Source organism: Orbicella faveolata, unplaced genomic scaffold (assembly GCF_042242905.1).
Source record: "Orbicella faveolata isolate gen_17 unplaced genomic scaffold, um_ofav_v1 contig_34, whole genome shotgun sequence".
Classification (NCBI taxonomy): Eukaryota; Metazoa; Cnidaria; class Anthozoa; order Scleractinia; family Merulinidae; genus Orbicella; species Orbicella faveolata.
The window spans coordinates 3,309,708-3,331,678 of NW_028301563.1; the positions used below are offsets into that span (position 1 = coordinate 3,309,708).

The window sequence follows — 21,971 nt, forward strand, 5'->3', positions numbered from 1 at the left end:
GACTTGAGTTTCTAAAGGGGTAACTCGTTCTAGATAAAGGAGGACTGCCACACGGTACCACTCTTTTAGAAAGACACACCACCTCAAGATCACGTGAAAGACAGTTATGTGATTGGAGAGAATACAGCCAGATATAGAATTACAGGTGTCATTTTTTTTTTTTTTTTTTTTAATATTAAACGTGTCTCAGCTGTTTTGAGTTTAAGCCTGACCGAGAATTACAATAGATTCTTGACAAAATAAATAGTCACAGGTAATCTTTAAATTAATTTCGACTGATCGACGAAAATTGAAAAGAAAAATTAAAAACATACAGACAAAAAGGGCTGAGCATGCATATGTGGTGTGTTTAAATTTTGGTGGAAACTGCCATATCTTCTTTAATTCCGTTATGAAAATGTGATCCATGTGAAATGTACGAATTTGAGCCAGGGGAGGATCTTCTGAAAGTCGTCAGACGGTCTCATCTGCTACCTCATAGCACTGTATTGTGTCCTTAAGTCTAGGATCTTCTCAGCGCATGGATATGCGGTAACTTTGCGATAAAGTCTTATATTTCGTTTCTTTCTGGTTGACAGGAAAGCCCCGCATTTCGGTGCAAAAGCTCACTCATAAATCTCATCTGCGTGCGATAAGAACCAAAAATGAGAAGCGAGTCTTCATTATTTTGAAATGTAGAGTCTGTAGCTCTCCCCAATTTCGTTCCAAACGAAAGCGGCTAAAGGTTTGATTTCTAAATCAATTGTTTCATCAAAAACGTCAGCCAAGCAAGAGTACTTGGCATTTGAAGAAAGAGAACTTGAAGTTTCCAACTGAAGACGACACAGACCAAAGTTTAAATTTCTTAGGCTGTTTCATTTTAGGTTTCTTTCGTCAAGAATATTATTGTTGGACGAAGTGTTTTATATTACATTACTTAAGACTGTGTTGACAATCTGGTGTCAGAGCGTATTTTTGGAAATGAAAAGAGTTTCAGCTGTTTCAGCGTAAGTCGTGCCCACAAAGACAATAAACTCTATTTACAAAGACAAAGACAACAGACTCTATTTGCAAAGTAAATAGTAACTGATAATGTTAAATCAAATTTCATAGACGAAAAATAAGAAAAGGAAGATCAAAACAGAGACATTTCGAATTGAGCGTGAATATCAGATGAGCTCTCCTTGATTTGATTCTTGAGAAACTGTTTGGTTTCTTTTCCAGTTCATTCCTTTGTGGCAAATAAACTGCTATATGTATATTTTTTAATTTGGCTATAAGAAAGTGATCCGTATAGGGTTGGACGAGTTTTAAGCTGGAGGCGGATCTTCTGCAAATTCTCAGAAGTTTAAACCTGCCTTTTGAGTGTCTGCTCTTCTTGATTCCAGGGACAGGGTCACCCTGGATTTTAGACATATTAGATATAGAGGGATGTGGGGGTTAATTGCAGTATACGGTATCTTTAACGCTGAAATATGTTTAGTTCGTTTTACAACTATTTTAATGCTGGTAAAAAGTTTAGATTTCTTTTCTCCAAACAACTACTGAACATATTTGGGAACAATTTATTCATACAGAGTTTGCTTTTTTTTTTTCGTGCTGACGGGTAATTTGATTCAGAACATCGCACACCCTTGACCTCTCCGCCCCTCATATCCCCCTCCACTATTACTTCCCCAAACCCTTGGTTAACCCTGTGGGAATGTCTTCCAGCTTAAACTCACAATGTTTGTTATCACAAGCTGATTTAATTTTGTGTCTGTTTCTGAGCTAATCAAAAGCCTTCTCGTCAAAGCTATTCCAGAATAATGGGACTATTTCCGTCTTTGGTGGATGCATTACGGAATCAAGGAGTGCCTACTAACGTGATCTGTTAATTCTGATCAGGTCAATAAGTTAAGTGTCCAAGATAAAACCTGTCTCAGAACAAAATACTCGGCTCTTATAAAGGACAAAAGGTAATAGAACCGGTTTAAACTTGCAGCTTTTCCACTGTTTTTCTAGTCTTTGGTGGGATAAGTGAAATACCAATTCTAAAATAACACATTACTTCCCATCATATTTTTTCGGTTCAGGACTCTGAAAAGTACAGCAAAAGTTCCCGCTGTGGATCTTTTAAGGCTAAGAAATCTAAGAAGTCCCGAAAAACATTTTTAATCCCAAAAAGGTGCGAGGAGCACCTCGTCCTTTTTATATGGTGAGAGTCCTCCACCCCAGGAATATGTCCGCGATGAAGTTTATTCGAACGGACAATGGGAAACAGAGTGTGATGATGAGAGGGATACAAATGATGCAAATGTGGTGTGTCGTCAACTCTGCGCTTTCAGCGCATCCTCTGCCCTGCACGGAGCGGCGTAGGGTCATGGATTACATCCTAGCCATCTGCATGAACAACGTTCACTGTCAAGGAGAAGAAGCCTCGCTACTCGAATGTTGTCCGGCAGAATGGCTGGGAAAAGCACAACTGTAAACATGGCGAGGATGCAGGCGTTGATTATAACGCTTAGATAAATAAATAAATAAATAAATAAAATAAATAAATAAATGAATGAATGAATAAATAAATAAATAATAAATTACAATATTCAGAGGGGAAGCCACAGCGGCCTTTGCTGGTTTTCATGCGGGTTTTTGATCCTGATGGAACCGGAATTTGGAGATGTCGGTTTTTGTGGAGGGAGGAAAACCGGAGTACCCGGAGAAAAATTATCGGAGCAAGGTGGAAACCAGAAACAAATTCAACCCACATATGGCACGGCGCAGGAATCGAACCCGGGCCACATTGGTGGGAGGCGAGCGCTCTCACCACTGCGCCAACTTGTCCCTTATGGTTGTTGATGTAAGCTTAGCAACATGTATAAAGCGTTTTCACTCACGAGACCAGCAACCATGCAAATCTGTTAGAACAAAAGAAGATTTTGCACAAGAAAAGAGTTCAACTCCCCCGCAATTGCTTTGGTACATTCACCAACCTTCCCGCCGTTTCATTGCTTTGGAACACCAATATGGCTTGCGTGACGTGATGTAAAAACGCTCCATATTAATACAATAATAACTAGTGGCTGCTTTTAATTCAATTTTAAATCAGTTTTTCACGATGACTTTCAATAAATGTATCGATTTTTTTTTTTTTTTTTTCTCATAGGTACAAAAGGCTAATTAACTGGGTCGCACAAGAGAAATGAGAGGACAGTCCTTCATTTTTTCGCCTCATGACTACATTTTCTTAACCTTTGCCTTTAAAGATAAAGATCTCAGAGAGTAGAGATGTCTATACGCTGCAATTTTGGCTGGAACTGTGGGCGCATAGTGCAGTCTTTGCATAATCTCCACTATGTTTTTCAGATTTGTCACTAAACTTAAACAAAATGCTGTCTGCCTAAACCTGTTTATTTTACATGTTCCTTATTCCTCTGTTGCGGAGAAGAACTAAGAGAGGTGAAAAGAAAATGGTGTACAGTGGTGTAAAATAAAATGGTGTAAAATAAAATAAAAAACTTAGATCATCTGAATTTCACTCGTAACAAAAAAAACATGGATATCAAAGTCACAGCTTAAAATTCTTTTGATTCAGGCAAAGGTTTGATTTCAGGGAAGCGTTAGCGGGTTTCATTTCTTTACTGAAGCAAGAGCCATGCAATCCACTCGAAAGCGTGTCGCGCAGTATAAAGTGGTCATGCACCAAGTGCTCCAGGATGCACAATAGCTGGCATGTGATCAAAGAAATGCGACTGATGTCACTTTAGCGCGAGGACGTGCTTCAACTCATGATCAGTGTCATGCTTATTTTCCTTTTGTGCTGACAAGTGATTTAAATCTGGCATGTTACTCAGTACGACAGGGTAGATGACCTCAAATCAAAGTCATTCCGTGTCTCACGAAAATCGAAATGATCTCCAGAGTCTTGAGTAAATTAACCTGTGAACTGGCCATCAAGATGGTTCAGGATCACCGAAGCATGCTTGTTTTTTTTTACGGAGTATCGTCATGTGTTGTGAGTTGAAGTCTTCAACTTCAAATTCAAAAGATATTCAGTCAAGGAGGTGCCCTCTGTTGGCAAAATTTGTGACTTATCGTTCTAGTATCCTTTTAGCAAATTTGAGCTAAGAGAGGATCTTCTGAAAGTTGTCAGAAGTTCTCATCTGCTACTTCATAGCATTGTACTGTGTCCTAAGTCTAGGATCTTCTATATGCGGTAACTTTCCAGTAAAATATGTATATTTCGTTTCTTTATGTTGATTCATATTTCCAGTACTTGCTACATCGTTTCGTTATGGTTTACAGGTAAGCCCCGGATTTCGGTGCAAAAGCTCACTCATAAAATAAATTGCTTCTGATTGGAATAAGGACCAAAAATGAAAGGGGAGTCTCCTTATTTTGAAACGTCAAATCTGCAGCCTTTCCCAATTTTGCTCTAAGGGAAAGGGACCGAAGATTTGATGACTAAATTAATTGTTTCATCATAAAAATCAGCGAAACAAGAGTACGTGGCATATGGCGCAAGGGAACTTGAAGTTTCTAACTGAAGAAGAAACAGACCAAAGTTTAAATTTTCTTAGGCTGTTTCATTTTAAGTTTCTTTCGTCAAGAATATTGTTGTTGGACGAGGGGTTTTATTTTACATTATTTAAGATTTTGTTTATAATCTGGTGTCAGAGCGTATTTTTGGAAATAAAAAACGTTTCAGCTGTTTCAGCGTAAGTCAGGCGCAAAAAGACAATGGACTCTTGACAAAGTAAATAGTCACCAATAATCTTTAAATCAATTGTAATTGATAAAAAATGAAAAAGACAGATGAAAATGTCAGGCATTTTAAACTGATCAAGCCGAATAATAGATGAATCTTCCCTCGATTCGATTCCTGAGAATTTTTTTTGTTTCTTTGTTTGTTCGTTCGTGGCAAACTTCTCTATACAATTTTTTAATTTTGTGGTAAGAATGTGATCCCTCGGCGATGGACAAATTTTAAGCTGGAGGCGGATCTTCTGAAGCCTCTCAGAAGTTCAAATCGCCTGCTTTTTGAGTGCCTGGGGTCTCAGCTATAGTGGGTGTATACAGGGATGCGGGGGTTAATTGCGATATACGGTATCTTAAAGCTGAAATATGTTTATTTCATTTTGCTTCTCTTTTAATGCTGGCGCAAAGAATATGTTTGGATTTCTTTTAACCGAATGACTTTTGCACGAATTGGGAAAATAAATATGCATACAAGGAAGGTTTCTTTTTCGATATATTCATCCTTTCGATGGTTAGTTTGATTCAATACATAGCATGCCCTTGACCCCTCCGTCCCCGCCCATCCCCCTCCACTATTACTTCCCACAACCCTTGGTTAACCCTGTGAGAATGTTTTCAAGCCTAAACTCACAGTGTTCGCTATCAGAAGCTGATTTCATCTTCTGTGTCTGTTTCTGAGCTAATCAGAAGCCTTCTCGTCAAAGCTATTCCAGAATAATGGGACTATTTCCGTCTTTGGTGGATGCCTTACAAAATTAAGGAGACGCCTACTAACGTGATTTTTAAGAATTCTGGTCAGGTCAAATAAGTTAATTGTTCAAGATTAATCCTGTCTCAGAACAAAATACTCGGCTCTTATAAAGAACAAAAGGTAGTAAAACCGGTTTTAACTTGCAGCTTTTCCATTGTTTTTCTAGTCTTTGTAGGATAAGTGAAATATAACAGCTAGCCAAGTCTTGCCGCCGATATTTTGACTCAGACACACCATACACGTTGCATGCAGTGTACATGTGCACTACAATATTGAGAACTTATATACAAGTGATACAGAACGACTAAATCAGTATACAAAAAATCAAACGGTTAAAGAATTGTTTTCGATTGTTTGTAAACAAAGAAATTCCATTTTTAAGTGATTTGCCTTGGCATGAAGAAATAGGTTATTCAGAGGGTCACTAAGCGGTTAACAGTTATTTGGGTTACAGGAAACAACTGTTTTCAGGAATTTAAAATGGGTATCTATTTACTTTTTGCTAAAGAAAATAATGTATACCCTGGCTGGTACATGTAGAAGAAAATCATTGCACCGACGAATTAAGATAAATAGATGCATCTAGATCAACAGAGCAGCTATTGCCATGATAATGTCATAAGAAGATGAAACTTATTACCAAAGAATTCACGACAATTTGGCAGCCCAGTTCGTAGTTTTCCGTTGAAGAGTGGAAGCACAATTCAATGGACGGGATTTGATTATGTTCGGTGAATAAATTCGCTGGAACAAAGAGAGCGAAATAGTTAAACTAAAACTCGCTGGAATCGCTTTGAAACGGCCTCTAAATGTCAGGAAAACATATAAGTAGTGCACAGAAGAGTCCACGTGAGTTGTTCTCATTGAATGTCATTTTCATATTTCGAACTGTTATAAACGATCGTTACATTCCGATACAAACTTGCACGAGAGTACACATGTGTGTAACAATTAACTTTAAAATTTCCCACCCTTCCTGGCGTGGAGAAGGGCTTTTATTTGTTATTCTCCAATAAACTGGGGTCACTCCTTGTGATTCGGTTTAAGTCTGAGTGGCGACTTCCTCCAAGCTTTGGCATTGCTTGCGTCCTGGTTGCGTTACATTCTAAACTCAGTTTGAATAGATTTTTAGATTTTTACTCCTTTTTTAAATAATAATTTTTAGATTGCGATATTTTAGTGATAATCTTTGATTATTGTTTATAGTAGATTTTTAACTTTTAGTACATTTAAGAGGGCCGCAAGTTTATTAGTTGATTTACTATTACGTGTCACCCTCAATAAATAAAGTTTTGATTTGAATTTGATTTGATTTGATTTGATTTGATTTGAATAGTGACATTCAAAGTTAAAATAGGTTCGGACTTCAGTGAGCAACGCACGTAATACTGCTCTCTTGGAAGCTGCCTGATGGTTAATGTTCTGGGTTCGGCCCTGACTAGGATCATGTGTTGTACGTGTTCTTGGACAAGACACTTTACTCCCAACGCTCTCTCTACCCAGGAGTATAAATGGGAACCGGCTGATGAAATCTTGGGATGGTGGGGGAGGGAGGAGGAGAAGGGAAGCGCGCCATCCAGTGGGCAGTATAGAAATACACCTAGTCAATTTAGGTTATGGAAACCGGAGATATGCGCAGGCCTGGTGGGCCACAAGGCTCGAAAATAAATTTCTTAAGTTTGCTTTAATTGCTAACTTGGTGATAATTCTGTCTAAAAACTCCTGCTGGTCCGTATTTGGAACTATTCTACGTGGAAGAAATATCTCCTTTGATGCGTTTTTCGGAAAAATCAACTCAGCAATTTCTTCGGTGCGAATGTGTAGCCATTCCCCCGTTCATCGAGGATCGAGCAAAAGAAGGTCTATCTTTAAAAAAAATATATGTCTTTCAAAGTGCACCCTATAATTAAGTAAAGTAATTTAGCTTTAGAATTTGACAATAACTTATTCTTTTTATCAGTTAAACTTATCAGTGAAAACCAAAACTACTAGACCGAAATAAAAATAAAATTAGATTATTGTTAATGTGCTCGTGAACAGCTTAGGCTCAGGAGCCTGTGGTTCAAAAGGCGCTCATTGCATGTTGGAGTGGTAGATAAAGTCTGCATACCAGCCAAGTGGCCCATCAGGCCAGCGCTTATCCTGGTTTGCATAGCATGAAGCGACTAGGAGTATTTCTACTCCCCCCTGGATGGGATGCTAGTCCATCGCAGGGTTACCTACAGCTTTAAGTTCCTTTCATTTACAGCATTTCAATTACATGTAAATTTACCAAATATTGCTTATATATTAACATCATGCATCTCTGCTACACGAGGAAAAAAAAAACGGCGAAATTATAAAAAATCATCTTAGGTCAGGGACGGACCATTGTTTTTAGAGGCGGGGATTTAGGCAATTTTCCTGGGCATGAAATATTTTTTAGGTTGTACATGAATTTTCTTGGTGGGAAAAGAGCTTGAATGTGCAAGAATTTTCGAACATCAAAAGTCAAAATAAAGGTAGTAAAAAGCACTGCCTCCTTCCCCCCCCCCCCCCCCCACGCCCTCAAAAAAAAATAATAAATCAATAAATAAAAAAAATAAATGAAATAATATAATGGCCCGTCCTTAACTTAGTCTCCTATTCAGCCGTTACCTGATGCGTTAGCTAACGTTCCTATCCCACTAACTTATAATCACAGTAGAGGAAGAGGATTGCGTGCAAGCCAAGCCCAGACTACATGTAAGCGACGAGATCACATGGAAATAATAAACTTCTGCACTTAAAGGTAACTCGAGTTACTTAAAACAATTAAAACACAGGCATATAATTCATTTAGCCTAAAGGGGAAACTACCAAAACGACCCAAGCTATGCTTATCCTGATCTCACTGATATAGTTAGCGAATAACAATGATAACAATAAAAAAAAAATAAAAAAAAAAAACTTAGAGAACCTTGAACATCAAAGTTATCTTATTTGTCCCTGTCCCTAGCACTATTCGCCCAATATTGCGACACTGCCTGGGAGCAGAGCTCGAAAGATTGAATATGGACTTCACATTTCAAACGAATGTCCCACCCAGTGGCATTTTGTCACGTTTAAATATGTAGTAAAGAGTGTTTATTACTTTGACGTGGAGTTTTAAATCTCTACCTCGCACAAAAATCCATTCACTTCATGCCGGTAGCTGAGGAGAGTGAGGGACTAAGAATGTAGCGTTTGCAGATGTCAGTTTGTACTAAGTAAACGCATTCTAATGTACATTTGCTAACCAATTACAAGACCCTTAATTTGTGTTGTGTCATTGTGCTATTTGCCGCCAAAACTACATACACTCTTTCTTTTTTTATAAGAATATGTTTTACAAGAATATCGGGGCTGAAATTTGCGAAATTTTAAGAATATTGTAAGGATAAACCCGAGGCTGAGATTTTGAAAAGGACATAATTTGTGGGTCAAAAATTTGTGAAGACAATACCATTATATGTTTCTTTTTTGTTGCTGTTTTTTTCGTTGTTGTTTTTTTTTTTTTTTCCACTAAACCGTATAAAATTCTTTCATTCTCCAAATGGCAAAACCGGCCAAAGAGCAACGAAAACAGCACTAGCCATATGTTCGATGCTAAAAACATTTCTGTAAGACGTTATGCTTACAGCCCGGCTCCAAAATTACTTCAACATCGTGCAGACACCAAATGCATTCGAAAGCAGAAATGTCACGCTATTCAAAAGAATATTTTCAGCTCAAAATCTGCAGAAAAATAAGAATATTTGGCCTCGGGCGCAAAAACAATATTCTTATTTAAAAAAAAAAAGAGTGTAAGTGGAGATTAAGCATTGTTTTCTACACAGGCGTGTGTTGCGCATTTGTGACTGTCAACCAAAGCATAAAAATAGTTATAACCTGTGAAGGTTCCTCCCATTATTGAAGAAAGAAATTTAACAAAATCACATTCTTTGTTTCCACTCTTTAATGCTCCCAACCCATGAGAAACAGAAACACAGACAGCAATAAATGTGGGGAAAGGGTTTGGCAATGAAGTACTCCAACAGGCTAGTGTCACTAACAGAATACTAGTCTAGTTTGGTAAGATGGGAGCCTCAACTCCCCCCCCCCCCCCACCCCCTTTTTTCTCTAAGGGTGCAGGTCACAATCCCCTAAGAGAGCTCCTACTCCTCTCGAGGGCTGCAGATCACAATACCCTGAAAGAGTTCCTTACTCCTCTTTAGGGCTGCTGGCAACAATACCCTAACAGAGGTACTTAATCCTCTCCAGGGCTGTAGGTCACAATACCCTAAAAGAGGTCCTTAATCCTCCTCAAGGCTACAGGTCGCAATACCCTGAAAGAGGTCCTTAGTCAGGTAAAGGAGTTTAGATTCATAGTTACCATGGCAACCAATCCATTCCTTGAGTCTATCGGGCAAAGAGTGACCTGTATGGGAGCACTTCATCCCAACCCAAAGTTTATTTCTCTATATCAATTCAAGATTACAGGACGCAGGAAAGATCTACACCTAAGATTTACTCTAGAGTCCAATTGAGTAGATCTCAATAGTAGGCATAGCTAATCGGTTCGTCACGCGTCTTGGGTACAGGGAAACTGCTGAAGTTAAACTGGAACATAACATAACTGCAAACTGTAACAACTTATATAAGATCGCAGTGACATTGTGAGACACTAGAGAGTAACAATATGTTGAACCAAAGGCCAAACCGAGGATTCGTTAACAATTCATTTCAAGAAAATATGCGATAAAACACGAGTGGAACTGAATCTTAACTCCATAATACAGGTATATACCTAATCTATGAAGGTAGACAGGGCTACTCTATTCGTTAAGTGTCTATCATGCAAATATACAGCAAGTTTGAATAGCGTTGGCTGTTTACTGTAGCATCTTATACATATCATGTATCTCAATTTAACTTGTATATCATCTTCTACATAACATTTTTATATTCAATACATCTTATATGTAACATCATGTATCATTAGCCTGGATAAGAAGTAAAGTATATTGTGTGTGTACTATAATGCATTACATGCTTATGACATAGGGAGGGGGAGGGTGGAAAAATAATTGTACTAGAACAAAGCAAACTAAAGCAGGCAAGATAATGTTTGTCTCCTTAAGCAATGGAATGAATAAACACAAGGCCTATGTTTAATGCACTAGAAGTTGATTGAAAGTGAAATAAAACCATTCTGATTGGTTCAGCCTGCAGATTGCACTATGGACGCACATGATCAGAATTGAACTTCGGCTTGTGAAACCCTACCCTATGTTACCGCATGTCACGCAATCCATACGTAATTCTCACGGCTGTCCCATTGACTAGAATTTATGAAGACATAAATTGGTCTTCAAAACAGTGGGATTCGTTCAAGATACAAACTTTAAATCTCATAACAAATCCACTCCGTCAAATCCAATCAGAGTCTGGACAGGGGGTCTGGAACAGAGTGTATGAAACAGGGGGTCTGGAACAGGGGATCTTAAACATAGTGTCTGGAACAGGGGGTCTGGAACAGAGGGTCTGGATAGGGCCAGTTTTAACTGTCAGCTGTGAAATGATCTCTGAACTGCACAATTTGCTGATAGCTGAGGAATTAGATGAGATTTTTAACCGATAGCTGACAAATCTCTGAAAATTTAATAGATAATTAAGATTACAGCACCCCATCATGGCCTTCCGAATGGAGCACCCTTAAAGTCGCTATATGATGGATCTTGTTTGGTAAATAAATTTCACTAAACTGGCTAACACGACTCGCACAAGAGAGAGGGTGTTATGAACCATGTCACAGCATTGGGGTGGACACTAGGAGGTCCAAGGGCCAGCGGGAGACCGAAGACCACTTGGAGAAAGACTTTGGAGAAAGAGAGAAATAAGGCAAAGAGGAAGAAATGGAAGGCAGCCATGGCGGCGGAGCGGAGAAGAAAGTCTGAAGTTTAAGAAACCACGATGGCGACGCCGAGAACAATTTCGATTGAAAAAGGAGTTTATATTCTACGTACGAATATCGAGTTACTCTGAAGTCATTCACTTTGTTTATCTTTGTCAAAACTATCTCGAAACTAATTATGGAAAACAGCGTTAAATTCGAAACCGCCATTTAAAAAATTAACCGTCGTGGTTGACGGTCTCCAGACAAGGCAGAATTTGGCTATTACACATTATTGTTTTGCAGAGGACGGCAAAGAAATGTACCAAGAATTATAACGCACGCGCACAACCCGTACTGCTCATTGAATCTTTTGTTTAGCGACGTTGCCGTTGCCGTTGTGGTTTTCTTAAACTCCCTATTGTTGGTTTGAGAACGTGATAGCCTTAAGCTCCAACTTGCGTGTCGAGAGGAGATGATGATGAAACTGACTAACGAATCCACAGATTTAAGGAGTAAGTGTTGGATTGCGGAGTGGTTGTTCGAGCGTCACTGCCAAAGTAGTATTCTGTTTGGGTGTCTGCGAGATCGACAAAAGAAGCTGAATTAGTTTCAGTTATCCCAATCCCGTGATCAGCACGTGCACAGGTGGCTCCTCCTCCACCAATCATGAGTGCTGCACCATCTCCAGCGTCCCAGTCACACCAGAAACCGATCGCTTGAGAGCTTTGTATCTCTCCGCTGCATCCCGACTGCTGGAACCCGTTCGTCGATAGGCCATGTCCTCCATATAGTATTGTGCAATTCCCCAGACACCGGTCACTTGTCCAAACTGCGCCATTCCTGAAGTCACCATAGCTTGTGACTTTAGATCGGAATGTCTGCCCACTCAGACAGTTACCTGTGGTTTGCAGCAAGGGAGTGTGATGAGAGTCGTCACTGCGTGTGATCTTGAATTCGTTGCCGCTGACCAGCCAAAATGCTGGCGATATCAGGTCACTGTTATTCGATGGATCAGCGATTTTTCCAGCAGCTTCAACCCTGTCGTACCACCAGTAACCAGTGTCATTCATCCAGTGTTTGGTATCATTGTTTGAAAACCGAGCGATGAGGGTCCAACTTTGGTTGTCTGATGTCATGTCGCAATACACCTGATGCGAAATAACGTCAGTAATAAAACGCCGAGTCTTGTAGTAATTTGTAGCTTGCAGCACATGTTTGTCGCTGGAAATTGCAGTGATGGACAAAAGTCCTTGGGACACTTATGCAATGCCATAAATTATCTGTGTTATGGGTTTGAAAAAGCAATGCTATCATTTTCAAAATGCCTTTCTGTTCCTCCCTACTCCACCCAACACAATGTTAAAGCTCAGGAGAACTATTCTTAAGACTTTTGTCTATGATAGTGTAATGGCCATAGCGCCCAAAAGTCTCCTGTTGCTCAGTAGTGGAGCATCTGAATTAGAAACCGGAACATGTCAGGTTTGACTCTAACCTGGAGAACACTTTTTTTTTCCGCGTATGACTGTGTCACTGACTTAGGACATATCATGTTCTTGTTGCAAAAAACCCCAAAAGATATATAGTCAACTGAGAGTGTGAAAATAAGTGACAGCCCAAGGCTGATGCAAATAAATTTGATTATAATCCATCAAATATTTTCGCTCGCGCGCGATTGGTCTAAACACGTCGCGTGACTAAATATTTCTTAGTTGGAACTAGGGAACATGTGAGTGATACTGCCCAAATTCCCCAATTTTCAAAAATCCGCGTGTTGCGAAAAATATTTGAAGGATAATGAGCACAATAGCCTCTACTTGGCGCGAAAATATGCTCGGATATTTGTCTTGGATATTATCTGTCCCTCAAAGCTCACAGTTTTCCTCGGGCTACGCTCTTGGATAACTGTTCGCTTCTCGGAACAGATAATGTTCACTGACAAACATCCGTGCATATTTTCGCTCCAAATGAAGGCTGTTTTACAAAGTATTTCATTAACCCCACTAAGCTCGGGCTTTTCTTTTGTTCCTGAGAAGCTGAGGAGAACCGCGGGAGGGGGGGGGGGGGGAAATAGGGCTATTCGTCTTCAAAAGTATTTATGCTTTGGTAATCGAACTTATACGAGGTGTAAAGACCGTTTCATTTCATTGTTAATCAGATGCCAGTTTTGTTGTCACACCAAAGGTTCAACTAGCCAGAAAATTAAGTTTACTTTTTCACTCAAATACCATTTGAAATCATAGCTGCTATAGAAAAGACTGGTCATGCGACCAAACAATTGGTACACCAAAATACTCCCCGAAAATATTGATAACATCTCAAAGTTTACCAATTACTGCTTTGACACTCAAACTTACAGGTAGTGAAGAAAAAGTCGAAATTAACTCTTTATGTGTTTTCTTAGTCTATTTAATATGTGTACGATCGCGAGGGAAGGGTTTTGAAATTGTACAACACAGAGCTAAAAAAGAAGAGACAGACAACTAAATTAAAAGCTTACCGGAAACGTGTTCGAGCCCATTGACCCCTTGGGATTCAGCCAGTATTTGCCGCTGACCGCTTGTCCTCCTTCACTGGCCTTGATTTCTTTGCAAGTTTCAGCGGGCAGTTCATGAATGGAACCGAGGGGTACTGGAGCACAAAAAGATATAGAGCGAAAACTTCAGAGCGGAAAAACGTAATAAGCATGCGTCAGTTTTGGCTGCACGCCAGGCTCCAAGTCTGAAAAATAGCGGAAATTTTGCCGATCAAATAAACAGAAAAGGGTACGAACCTAGACGCTCTGTCGACAAAACTAACATTAAATCCAAACCCAGCACTGTTGCCGAACATTTTCTTTCTCATCCTAGTCAGTGTTATACTGACATGCAACTAATCCCGCTTGAACTTATCCACTCCTCACGTGATTCAATCAGAAAAGTCAGTCTGTTAACAGTTAATTTATGGTCTAATATAAATGTTGATGTGGCCCGCCTAGATTAGCCCAGGCTACCTGCGGGTTCGCGCTGCTGCTATTGTCAAGCTTTTTTAACTTAATGTGTATATATTTCTGTAAAATTGCAAATATGCGAGTCATAATAAAAGTTATTGTTGTTGTTAAATAGATTTAACAGGGACACTGAAGCCTCACAGTTTGAATAGACGCGATGAATCGTAAAAGTTGTAACCTATGTAGACCCGTTTTATCTTTACTTTAGTTGGTTTGTTTTGTTCGTCGTTTCCGCCGCTCCATTAGTTTGGAAATATGTGTTACGACATCCACCATTGTATAATTTAGTAACATCTAAACCTGAAGAAGGCTAGTCTAGCTGGCCGAAATATTGTATTGAATATACGACGTTGTATCAGCCTTGGATTAATCTGACTTCTCATCGTTTTACGAACTTTAGGTTCTTTCCCAATTTTTCCAACATTTTTTCGTCACAAATGGATAGCTGTTGTAATTTTTTCGCGCGGAATCAAATTTTTTCGGACTAAAAAATTAGCATTAGGAAGGTTTCCGAACACTATTTCCCCACGACGTACAGGAAAATTCGGTGCGAAGACATTTTTCACAAACCCTATTTTCATATTGCATCCATATAACCGACACACTTAATATATAAGCAAGAGAGCCTCTAAGCAGGCAGGGGAAGTCTTGGTTCCTTAACAGTGCAATGCTGAAGCGTAAAAAAATCAACCGAGCCACATAATCGCGGTCCCTGATTTTAGTCCGCCATTCTCTCCGCCTTTGCACCTCATGCATATTGGTTGCATAAGCCCGCAAGTACGGTAGCGCAGAAAGCTGCGCAGTACGTTTTTCGCTCTGAAGGTAAAACCTACATTAAGCAGACCCCGATTTGGTGACAAGGCAATTATTTATATCTATTTTTGTGCTGTTTTGTTATACAAACTTGCCTCTATTCATGTCTCGTCTAAAATAATATCTTCCAGAATCAGGAACAAAATCTTCAGGTTTGGCCTCCTTGGTGCGGTCGTTTAATTCACACGTTGCTCGGGAAATAAGGTAATTGTAACTTTGACACCTGACCTCACGATAACATTCCTGTAAGCACAGACCACCCAGCGATATCCTTTTGATCGTTTTGATGACGTGTCCCTTTAGCTTCATGCCATATATGGAAGATTCCGCTTGGCTGCACTGCAGAGCAGTTGCTCCACAGAACATTGGGCAAAAGACGAGGAAAATGGTAATGTTGAGCAGTTGTTTGACAACCATGTCTGTTTCACTTCACGGCAGCAGAAGTTCTGAAATCGGAAAAATAACTGCAGTCGATCCTTCCGTAAGCGACCACCCAAAATTTCAAGTCTAGGAGGTCGCTCACGGAGTGTGGTCGCTCAAGTACGAGAGCTTAGACCATATAAGATACTGGGTGAAAAGCCTCTACAGTTGCCATATGCTGAGTATATGGTAACTATAGACTTACCCCATGCGTCAGTGCCTATTCAGACCCATATAAAAACTTTTAGTAGCCACAAAAGTATTTAAGCTTTCCAAAGGTATTTATTCAGAGTATCACGGTTCACTTCTTATAAACTTCGACGCCTTGTTATCCAATTTCCGCTCTATTAACTCTCAAGTGGTCGCCTACGGGAGGTTACACGCAAAAGAAAATTTTAAGCTTTTAGCTCTAAAAGTTGTCGCGGTCGCTTATGAGAGGTGGTCGCTTACAAGAGGTTCCAAAAATAGTGATTTGACTTGGAAACTTTTAGTATTTTGGACAACTGGTCGCTGAGGAGAGGTGTTTGCAACCGAAGGCTATGCACTATTTCTGCTCTTTTAACCCGATGTATTGAATACTTTTTGCGCGACGCGGGTTTAAAAACTCAAAATTTTACAAGTATATTGTTAAAGAACAAAAATTGAATGTTTTTTGGAAAAAACTGTTGCTGGAAACTCTTGGTGGAAAAACTCTGTAAACAGTTAAAAATTTGCATGTGCTTAGAATAAGATTACCTCAAAGCGAAGTGTTATTTTAACCTGGATGATTATCTCGATTTAGCCGTACTGTTCTGGCAGGTGAAATGCTATAATACATTTTACCTGACGATTTTTCTGAAATAATCTATGGTTATCGATGGTATGTATGTTCTGTTCATAATATGGAGTTATATTTTCTTCGATGTAAAAACAGAGCAGACCTTAAATTACTTCTGAAGTGAAGATTTCAGATGGACAATTTTAGCTTATACCAAATATCTCCTAGTAACACTCTAATTAAAAGGAAAAGGTGTTATTCGCGGAAATTGTTTAGAAGTCGGTTTCATTCAAAAGAACTTTGCAACACGTACACTAACAACCTACGTGAATTGATTTCTGTTATTAAAACTACTGATTACTTTTAAGTAAAACAATATTTAAAAATATTACAAAATATGAAAAAGGCGTAACCAGTAGGGCCGCCTTTCTTCTTCAATAAGTAAGCCTAAGTTGTTGTTGTTGTTTGATAGCAGTTGCACAACAATCTTTATTTGAGTTTTTCTTTCGTGTAAAGTATATTTTAATTCAATTCTGTAAGGACCATGCATTCTTATGTTGCTCTCGTTGTATTATTTTGGTCAGACTCTTTGGAATCGTAAAGAGAATGTAAAATGAAAAAGATTTCGAATCTGGTATTCAGTCGAAGGAAAAATATGGTAATAATCATTTTAGCTAATAATCCATGTAACATGGTACTCACTTGTATGCACACCTGTTGGGGGGAAGAGGATATTCTGCGAAGTTCTATATGGGAAGGCTTCGCCCCGAGGTTTAACCCCTTACCCTTTTGTTTACCATTTTGGCGGAAAAGGTAGTCCCTTTCGTATACCTTTCATTGAAAAAAGGTATCCCTTTCCCACACCTTCATAGCTGGGTCGCATTATGAAAGAATTGTTGAAAAAAGAAGTCGTCTTGTCATTTTTCTTGTAGCGCCTAATAAAGGAAATGATACAGTCATAAGGTGCGTCTGTTCAAAATATTTTAACTAAGGGCCCCTTAAAATGACTAAAAGACAGATTTCCTGACCCTATCATATACCTCAACTTTTGAAATCCCTACCCTTTTATATACTTGAAGCCTGAAAAAGGAACCCCTTTCAGGCGAGGCCTCCCTGTCTAGGCCATCATTGGGGGGTACCCCCAGGTTTGCGCATAATGTTGCCATACGCGTTGCGTGGATGTTTTCATGGAGGATAAACACCTGTGCACTGTGTACCGTCACGTGCGTAAAATTCATGTCACTACTCAGGACTTGCCGATTTCTAGACCCTCCCGGGGTTATCAGAACCCTTAGCTAATATAAAATTTCTTACAGATAGCAAGCTACAAGTAGAAGCAAGTGTTTCTTGGTATTTCATTTTCAGGTTTAAGTTGTGAGGCGGCAAAAGAACAATCAAACAAAAACAAAAACAAATAAAGTGTACGTTATAGATTTCCTGGGCACCTTGCAAATTGGGTTCTAGCACGTACCTAGCCAAACTTCATATAAAAGTTAGTTATGTCTGTTTGTACGCTCTATTTCATGTGGTATGTTTACTTCCTATAAAGCATTGCCGCGGATTTTGCTGCAGCGTAATGAACTCTATTACAATATAAACCAGCGTGTAAGAACCTATATTTTTTGAAGTCTTTCAAAATAGGTTTTTGTATCGTTGCGAAGTTATTGGCAATTTATGTTAAGTAAGTAGGTTCTTAATTAGGTTCTTAAGGAGATATAGTTGTTATTTGCCAAAAAATAAATAATTTTGAGTTCGGTCGCATACAGTATTTATTCACGTCTGTGTAATGATAAGTCTAACACAGCTAATTACAGAATGTATATGCAGTGTTGTCTCTATAACAAGAGTGCATAATTCAACCGTAACCCATGTATAAGACCCTGCTTGATCTTGCTTGGCTAAACAGGTTCTTATATTTTGGGCATTAAAATGGCAAATTTCTACCAGCAGGTTCTTAAACCATAAGGGTTTTGGCAAGATGCGTCCTCGATATTGCTCAAGTATTTTAAAACCGTCACGTTTTCGTGCCATTACTAACGTTAGTCAAGTAGACAGGTGTTAATGTCATCGATATGTCTTCCATTAGTGTGCATCAGCAGATATCTATCTTTCTAAACAAGACTAAGAAGACGAACTCGCAAGTACAATTAATATCATCCACGAAGCCTTGATATAAATTATATGAGATTGTCCTTTCCGCATTGATTTGCAACTTGGTATGACATCGCCTTTAAAACACAGCGTCCCTCATTAAAGCCGTCCTGTGCAGTTGCCAATGGAATTTCTCGAGTTTTGGGACGATTAAATCTCCAAGCATTCTTGAGAAAGTTAATGTCAAACCTCGTAAGAATGCTTAATGCGTGTGTTATTGTGCTTTCAACTAACGCGAAACGTCCGCTTTAATTAAAATATGTATAACTTCAAGTTCAATTTTCTCTCGTGGGGTCAGCTTGAGAGCTTAAATCTCGAGAAATTCTTCTTACCTTTATACAAAATATTACCATGCTATGAGGTTTTTTTTGTAACTTTGTTTTTGCCATTATTGCTGGAATGTTCTGCGGAAGTCATCTTAATTACATAGAGAACTGATACATACATGGCGCGCGTAGATACAGAATTTCTCTTTGAGTGTTCGACCAGATCTCACGGGACGCGTGAGATAAAAGGTTGAACATTCAAAGAGAAATTCCATAATTTCAACTCATGCCCTAACAAATCAGTTCTGTGGGACAAATCGAACTATGACGAAAATTTCCCAACTATAAAGTTTACGTTATAGATTTCGATCTTGGGGACCTTGCAAACTGGGTTCTAGCACGGCGTACCTAGGCAAGCTTCATACTAAAGTTAGTTATGTCTGTTTGCACTCTCTATTTCATATGGTAAGTTTGCTCCATATATAGCATTCACCTGAATTCTGTTGCAGCGTGATCTACCACTTCCTTCTCAATCTTGTTTTGTTATGCTTTTCCAGCCATTTAAGCAAGGGATCAACAAATATGAATCGTAAAGAAATGGTTCGGAAAAAAAAATCGACGTTGAAACATAACGGAGAACTACTACACATTAATTTTATTTATCAACTTGCTTTTATTGCCCGCTATTTATGCGTATAGTCTTTTCTATAAATCGTATAATTGGTCAAAGCTAAAAGCACAGATTAAAGTAAGGTAAACTAGTTTCTACACAATAGTAAGACTACTACTAAATAGCGAATAAAATTAAAGCGATTTTGAATTCATATGTTTCTTTTTCTACCCGCATGGTTCTCTTTGTTACATACATATATAATGTTATAATTGCTGTGTGCGTAACTGGTTTTTTTTTTTTTTCCTCCGCAAGTTTTCTTTTCTTAGTATAACGTGATATATAATGTTTTAAATCATTATAGTGATTATCATTATTGCGTAACTCACCGCCTTGGCTGACAGTCTGATTCGATTATATTTTCCCCAAGAAATTGAACGTTCCTAAATTCCAAATGGCTCAAGAGCAGGTTGGAAATGAATACTTGGTTATGGACATCAGTTATTAAAGATATATCTATGAATCTGCACCTGCCTCACAATAATTTTATGGATCTTATTGCCCTCCTTGATGAATGGATTGTGGTTAGATACGTGAGAGTGTCAGTAAATATCTCCCGCGACATGCATTAACACATGCACAATGTAAGTGTATAATTAACCGTAACCGTCAAACCTGCATCTCTGAGCCTCCATGAAGCCGACACTCTATATCAAGCGAACAGTAGACGAGGTCCCACAAAATTTTCCACTTATTGTCGGCAGATTGTTCATTTATTAAGCGGACACCTCTATAAAACTGAAGTGGATACCCAAAATGTGATTGAAATGGAGATTTCTACTGTTTGTAGCCTGTAGTAAACAGGTACTTGTAACAAGATTATATACCCTCTAATTATTTCCAATATCTTTAAAAAAAAAAACAAACAAAGCTCAAAGTTTGGCCGAGATAACAGCAGAATTATTATCGCAATAAAAATTATGTTGAAAGAAGAACATCTTATTTCTCTGGCCTTACTGATAATGACGCTCTAAGCGGATTCTAGAGCATTCTCCGCGCTTGCAAGTTTGACTGTACATTGGAACCCCGCCATACGACCACCCCGTTAATACGACCACCATGCTATTACGACCACTTTATTCTGGTCCGAACTAAAGCTCAGTCAGTCATATTCTTATTCAAAGAACCCCTTTAATACGGCCACCCCGTTAATACGGCCGTGCAGATTTTCGAGGCAAGCTGGATTCCACTGTATTCACACAAGTTTGAGTCGCCAACTTATTCCTCATTAATTTTTAAAGAGTTGCCTTCCCAAGCAGAAGAAAGAGGAAGTTTAAATTTAAAGTTTAAAGTCCAGTGCACGAATGCCCAGAAAATTTACCCTTTCTGCCTCTTGGAATCAAGGACGACTTGCGTATTTTTGTGACGAGTTAGAATTGTCGAAATTTCAAATTCTCTCCAATGAAGGATTGAGAACTCGTAATTACAATGATACTAGTCTACTTCCAATAGCCTTGAAAAAAATATTTTTAGCTGGGGTCTAGCTCCTTTGTGTGCCAGGCATTATATTAGCAAGTATAGTTGACATTTGTCAGTAAATCAAGCCAACGAAAACCTCGGACGAAAATCAAAGTACAAAGCTGAATGTACTGCTTGAAAGCCCTCAATCGAGGGTCCAACAATCAATACACTCTTTATTTTTTGTAAGAATACGTTTATAACGAATGTCGAGGCTGAAATTTACGAAATTTCAAGAATATTTTAAGAATGAACCCGAGGCTCAGGTTTTGAAACTAACATAATTTTTTGTGCTAAAAATTGGTAAATACAACACAAGTATATGTTTTTAACTAAACCGTATAAAATGCTTTCTTCTCTAAACGACAAAACTAGCCAAAAAGCAACAAAAACAGCACTAGCCGTATGTTCGATGCTCTGTTGCCTGCAGGCTGGCTCCAAGATTACTCTAATACCATCAAGACACTAAGTACATTCGAAAACAGAAATTTCATACGCTAGATTCTAAGAATATTCACAAGAGTATTTTCAGCCTAAAATCACAAGAAAAATGGGAATATTTAGCCTCGGTGGGAAAAACAATATTCTTATTAAAAAAAAAAAAAAAAAGAGTGTTGTCCAAATTGGAGTTCACCATGAGCGCTAGATAAAAACACTGAGAACGTTTTTTCACACGGTTAGCCTACATATTCACACAAATTCCATCGGCAAGATAACTTGTTTACAACTCTGCCTATTGTTTTATTCTCAAAATTACAGGCACCTTTCCACCAGTATTTTTGCATGTTTTACTTTAGGTCGAGAGCAACCTTGTATCAACGTATTACTGGCCAGTGTCTGTATTCAGCGGTAATTTGAAATCCCGGGGGGTACTTTAGGAATTTCTGGGTGGGGATGTGCCGCTGGGAGCCTGAAACCCTTAGCCTATACCAGATCTAGTTCAGCTGAATTTTGCTACCCTATACTAGAGTAACCAGTATTAAAACCACCGATTTCCATCTGAATACTTATTTTTGACAGTTAATAATATCCAGTTGTGTTTTATGATAGTCATCTATCGACGCTGTTGAGGCTGAGTTGCAAAAAAATAAACTTGCCGATTTCAGTT

The 21,971-nt window shown here is 38.7% G+C and overlaps 1 protein-coding gene across 1 annotated transcript; it reads right to left on the bottom strand.

Moving 5' to 3' along the window:
- Window positions 1-10,242: 10,242 nt before the first annotated feature.
- Window positions 10,243-12,490, bottom strand: LOC110048271 (uncharacterized). The gene has a single exon (XM_089272122.1). The coding sequence runs from the start codon at window positions 12,476-12,478 to the stop codon at window positions 11,831-11,833; it is 648 nt and encodes a 215-aa protein (XP_089128248.1). The 5' UTR covers window positions 12,479-12,490; the 3' UTR covers window positions 10,243-11,830.
- Window positions 12,491-21,971: the final 9,481 nt, after the last annotated feature.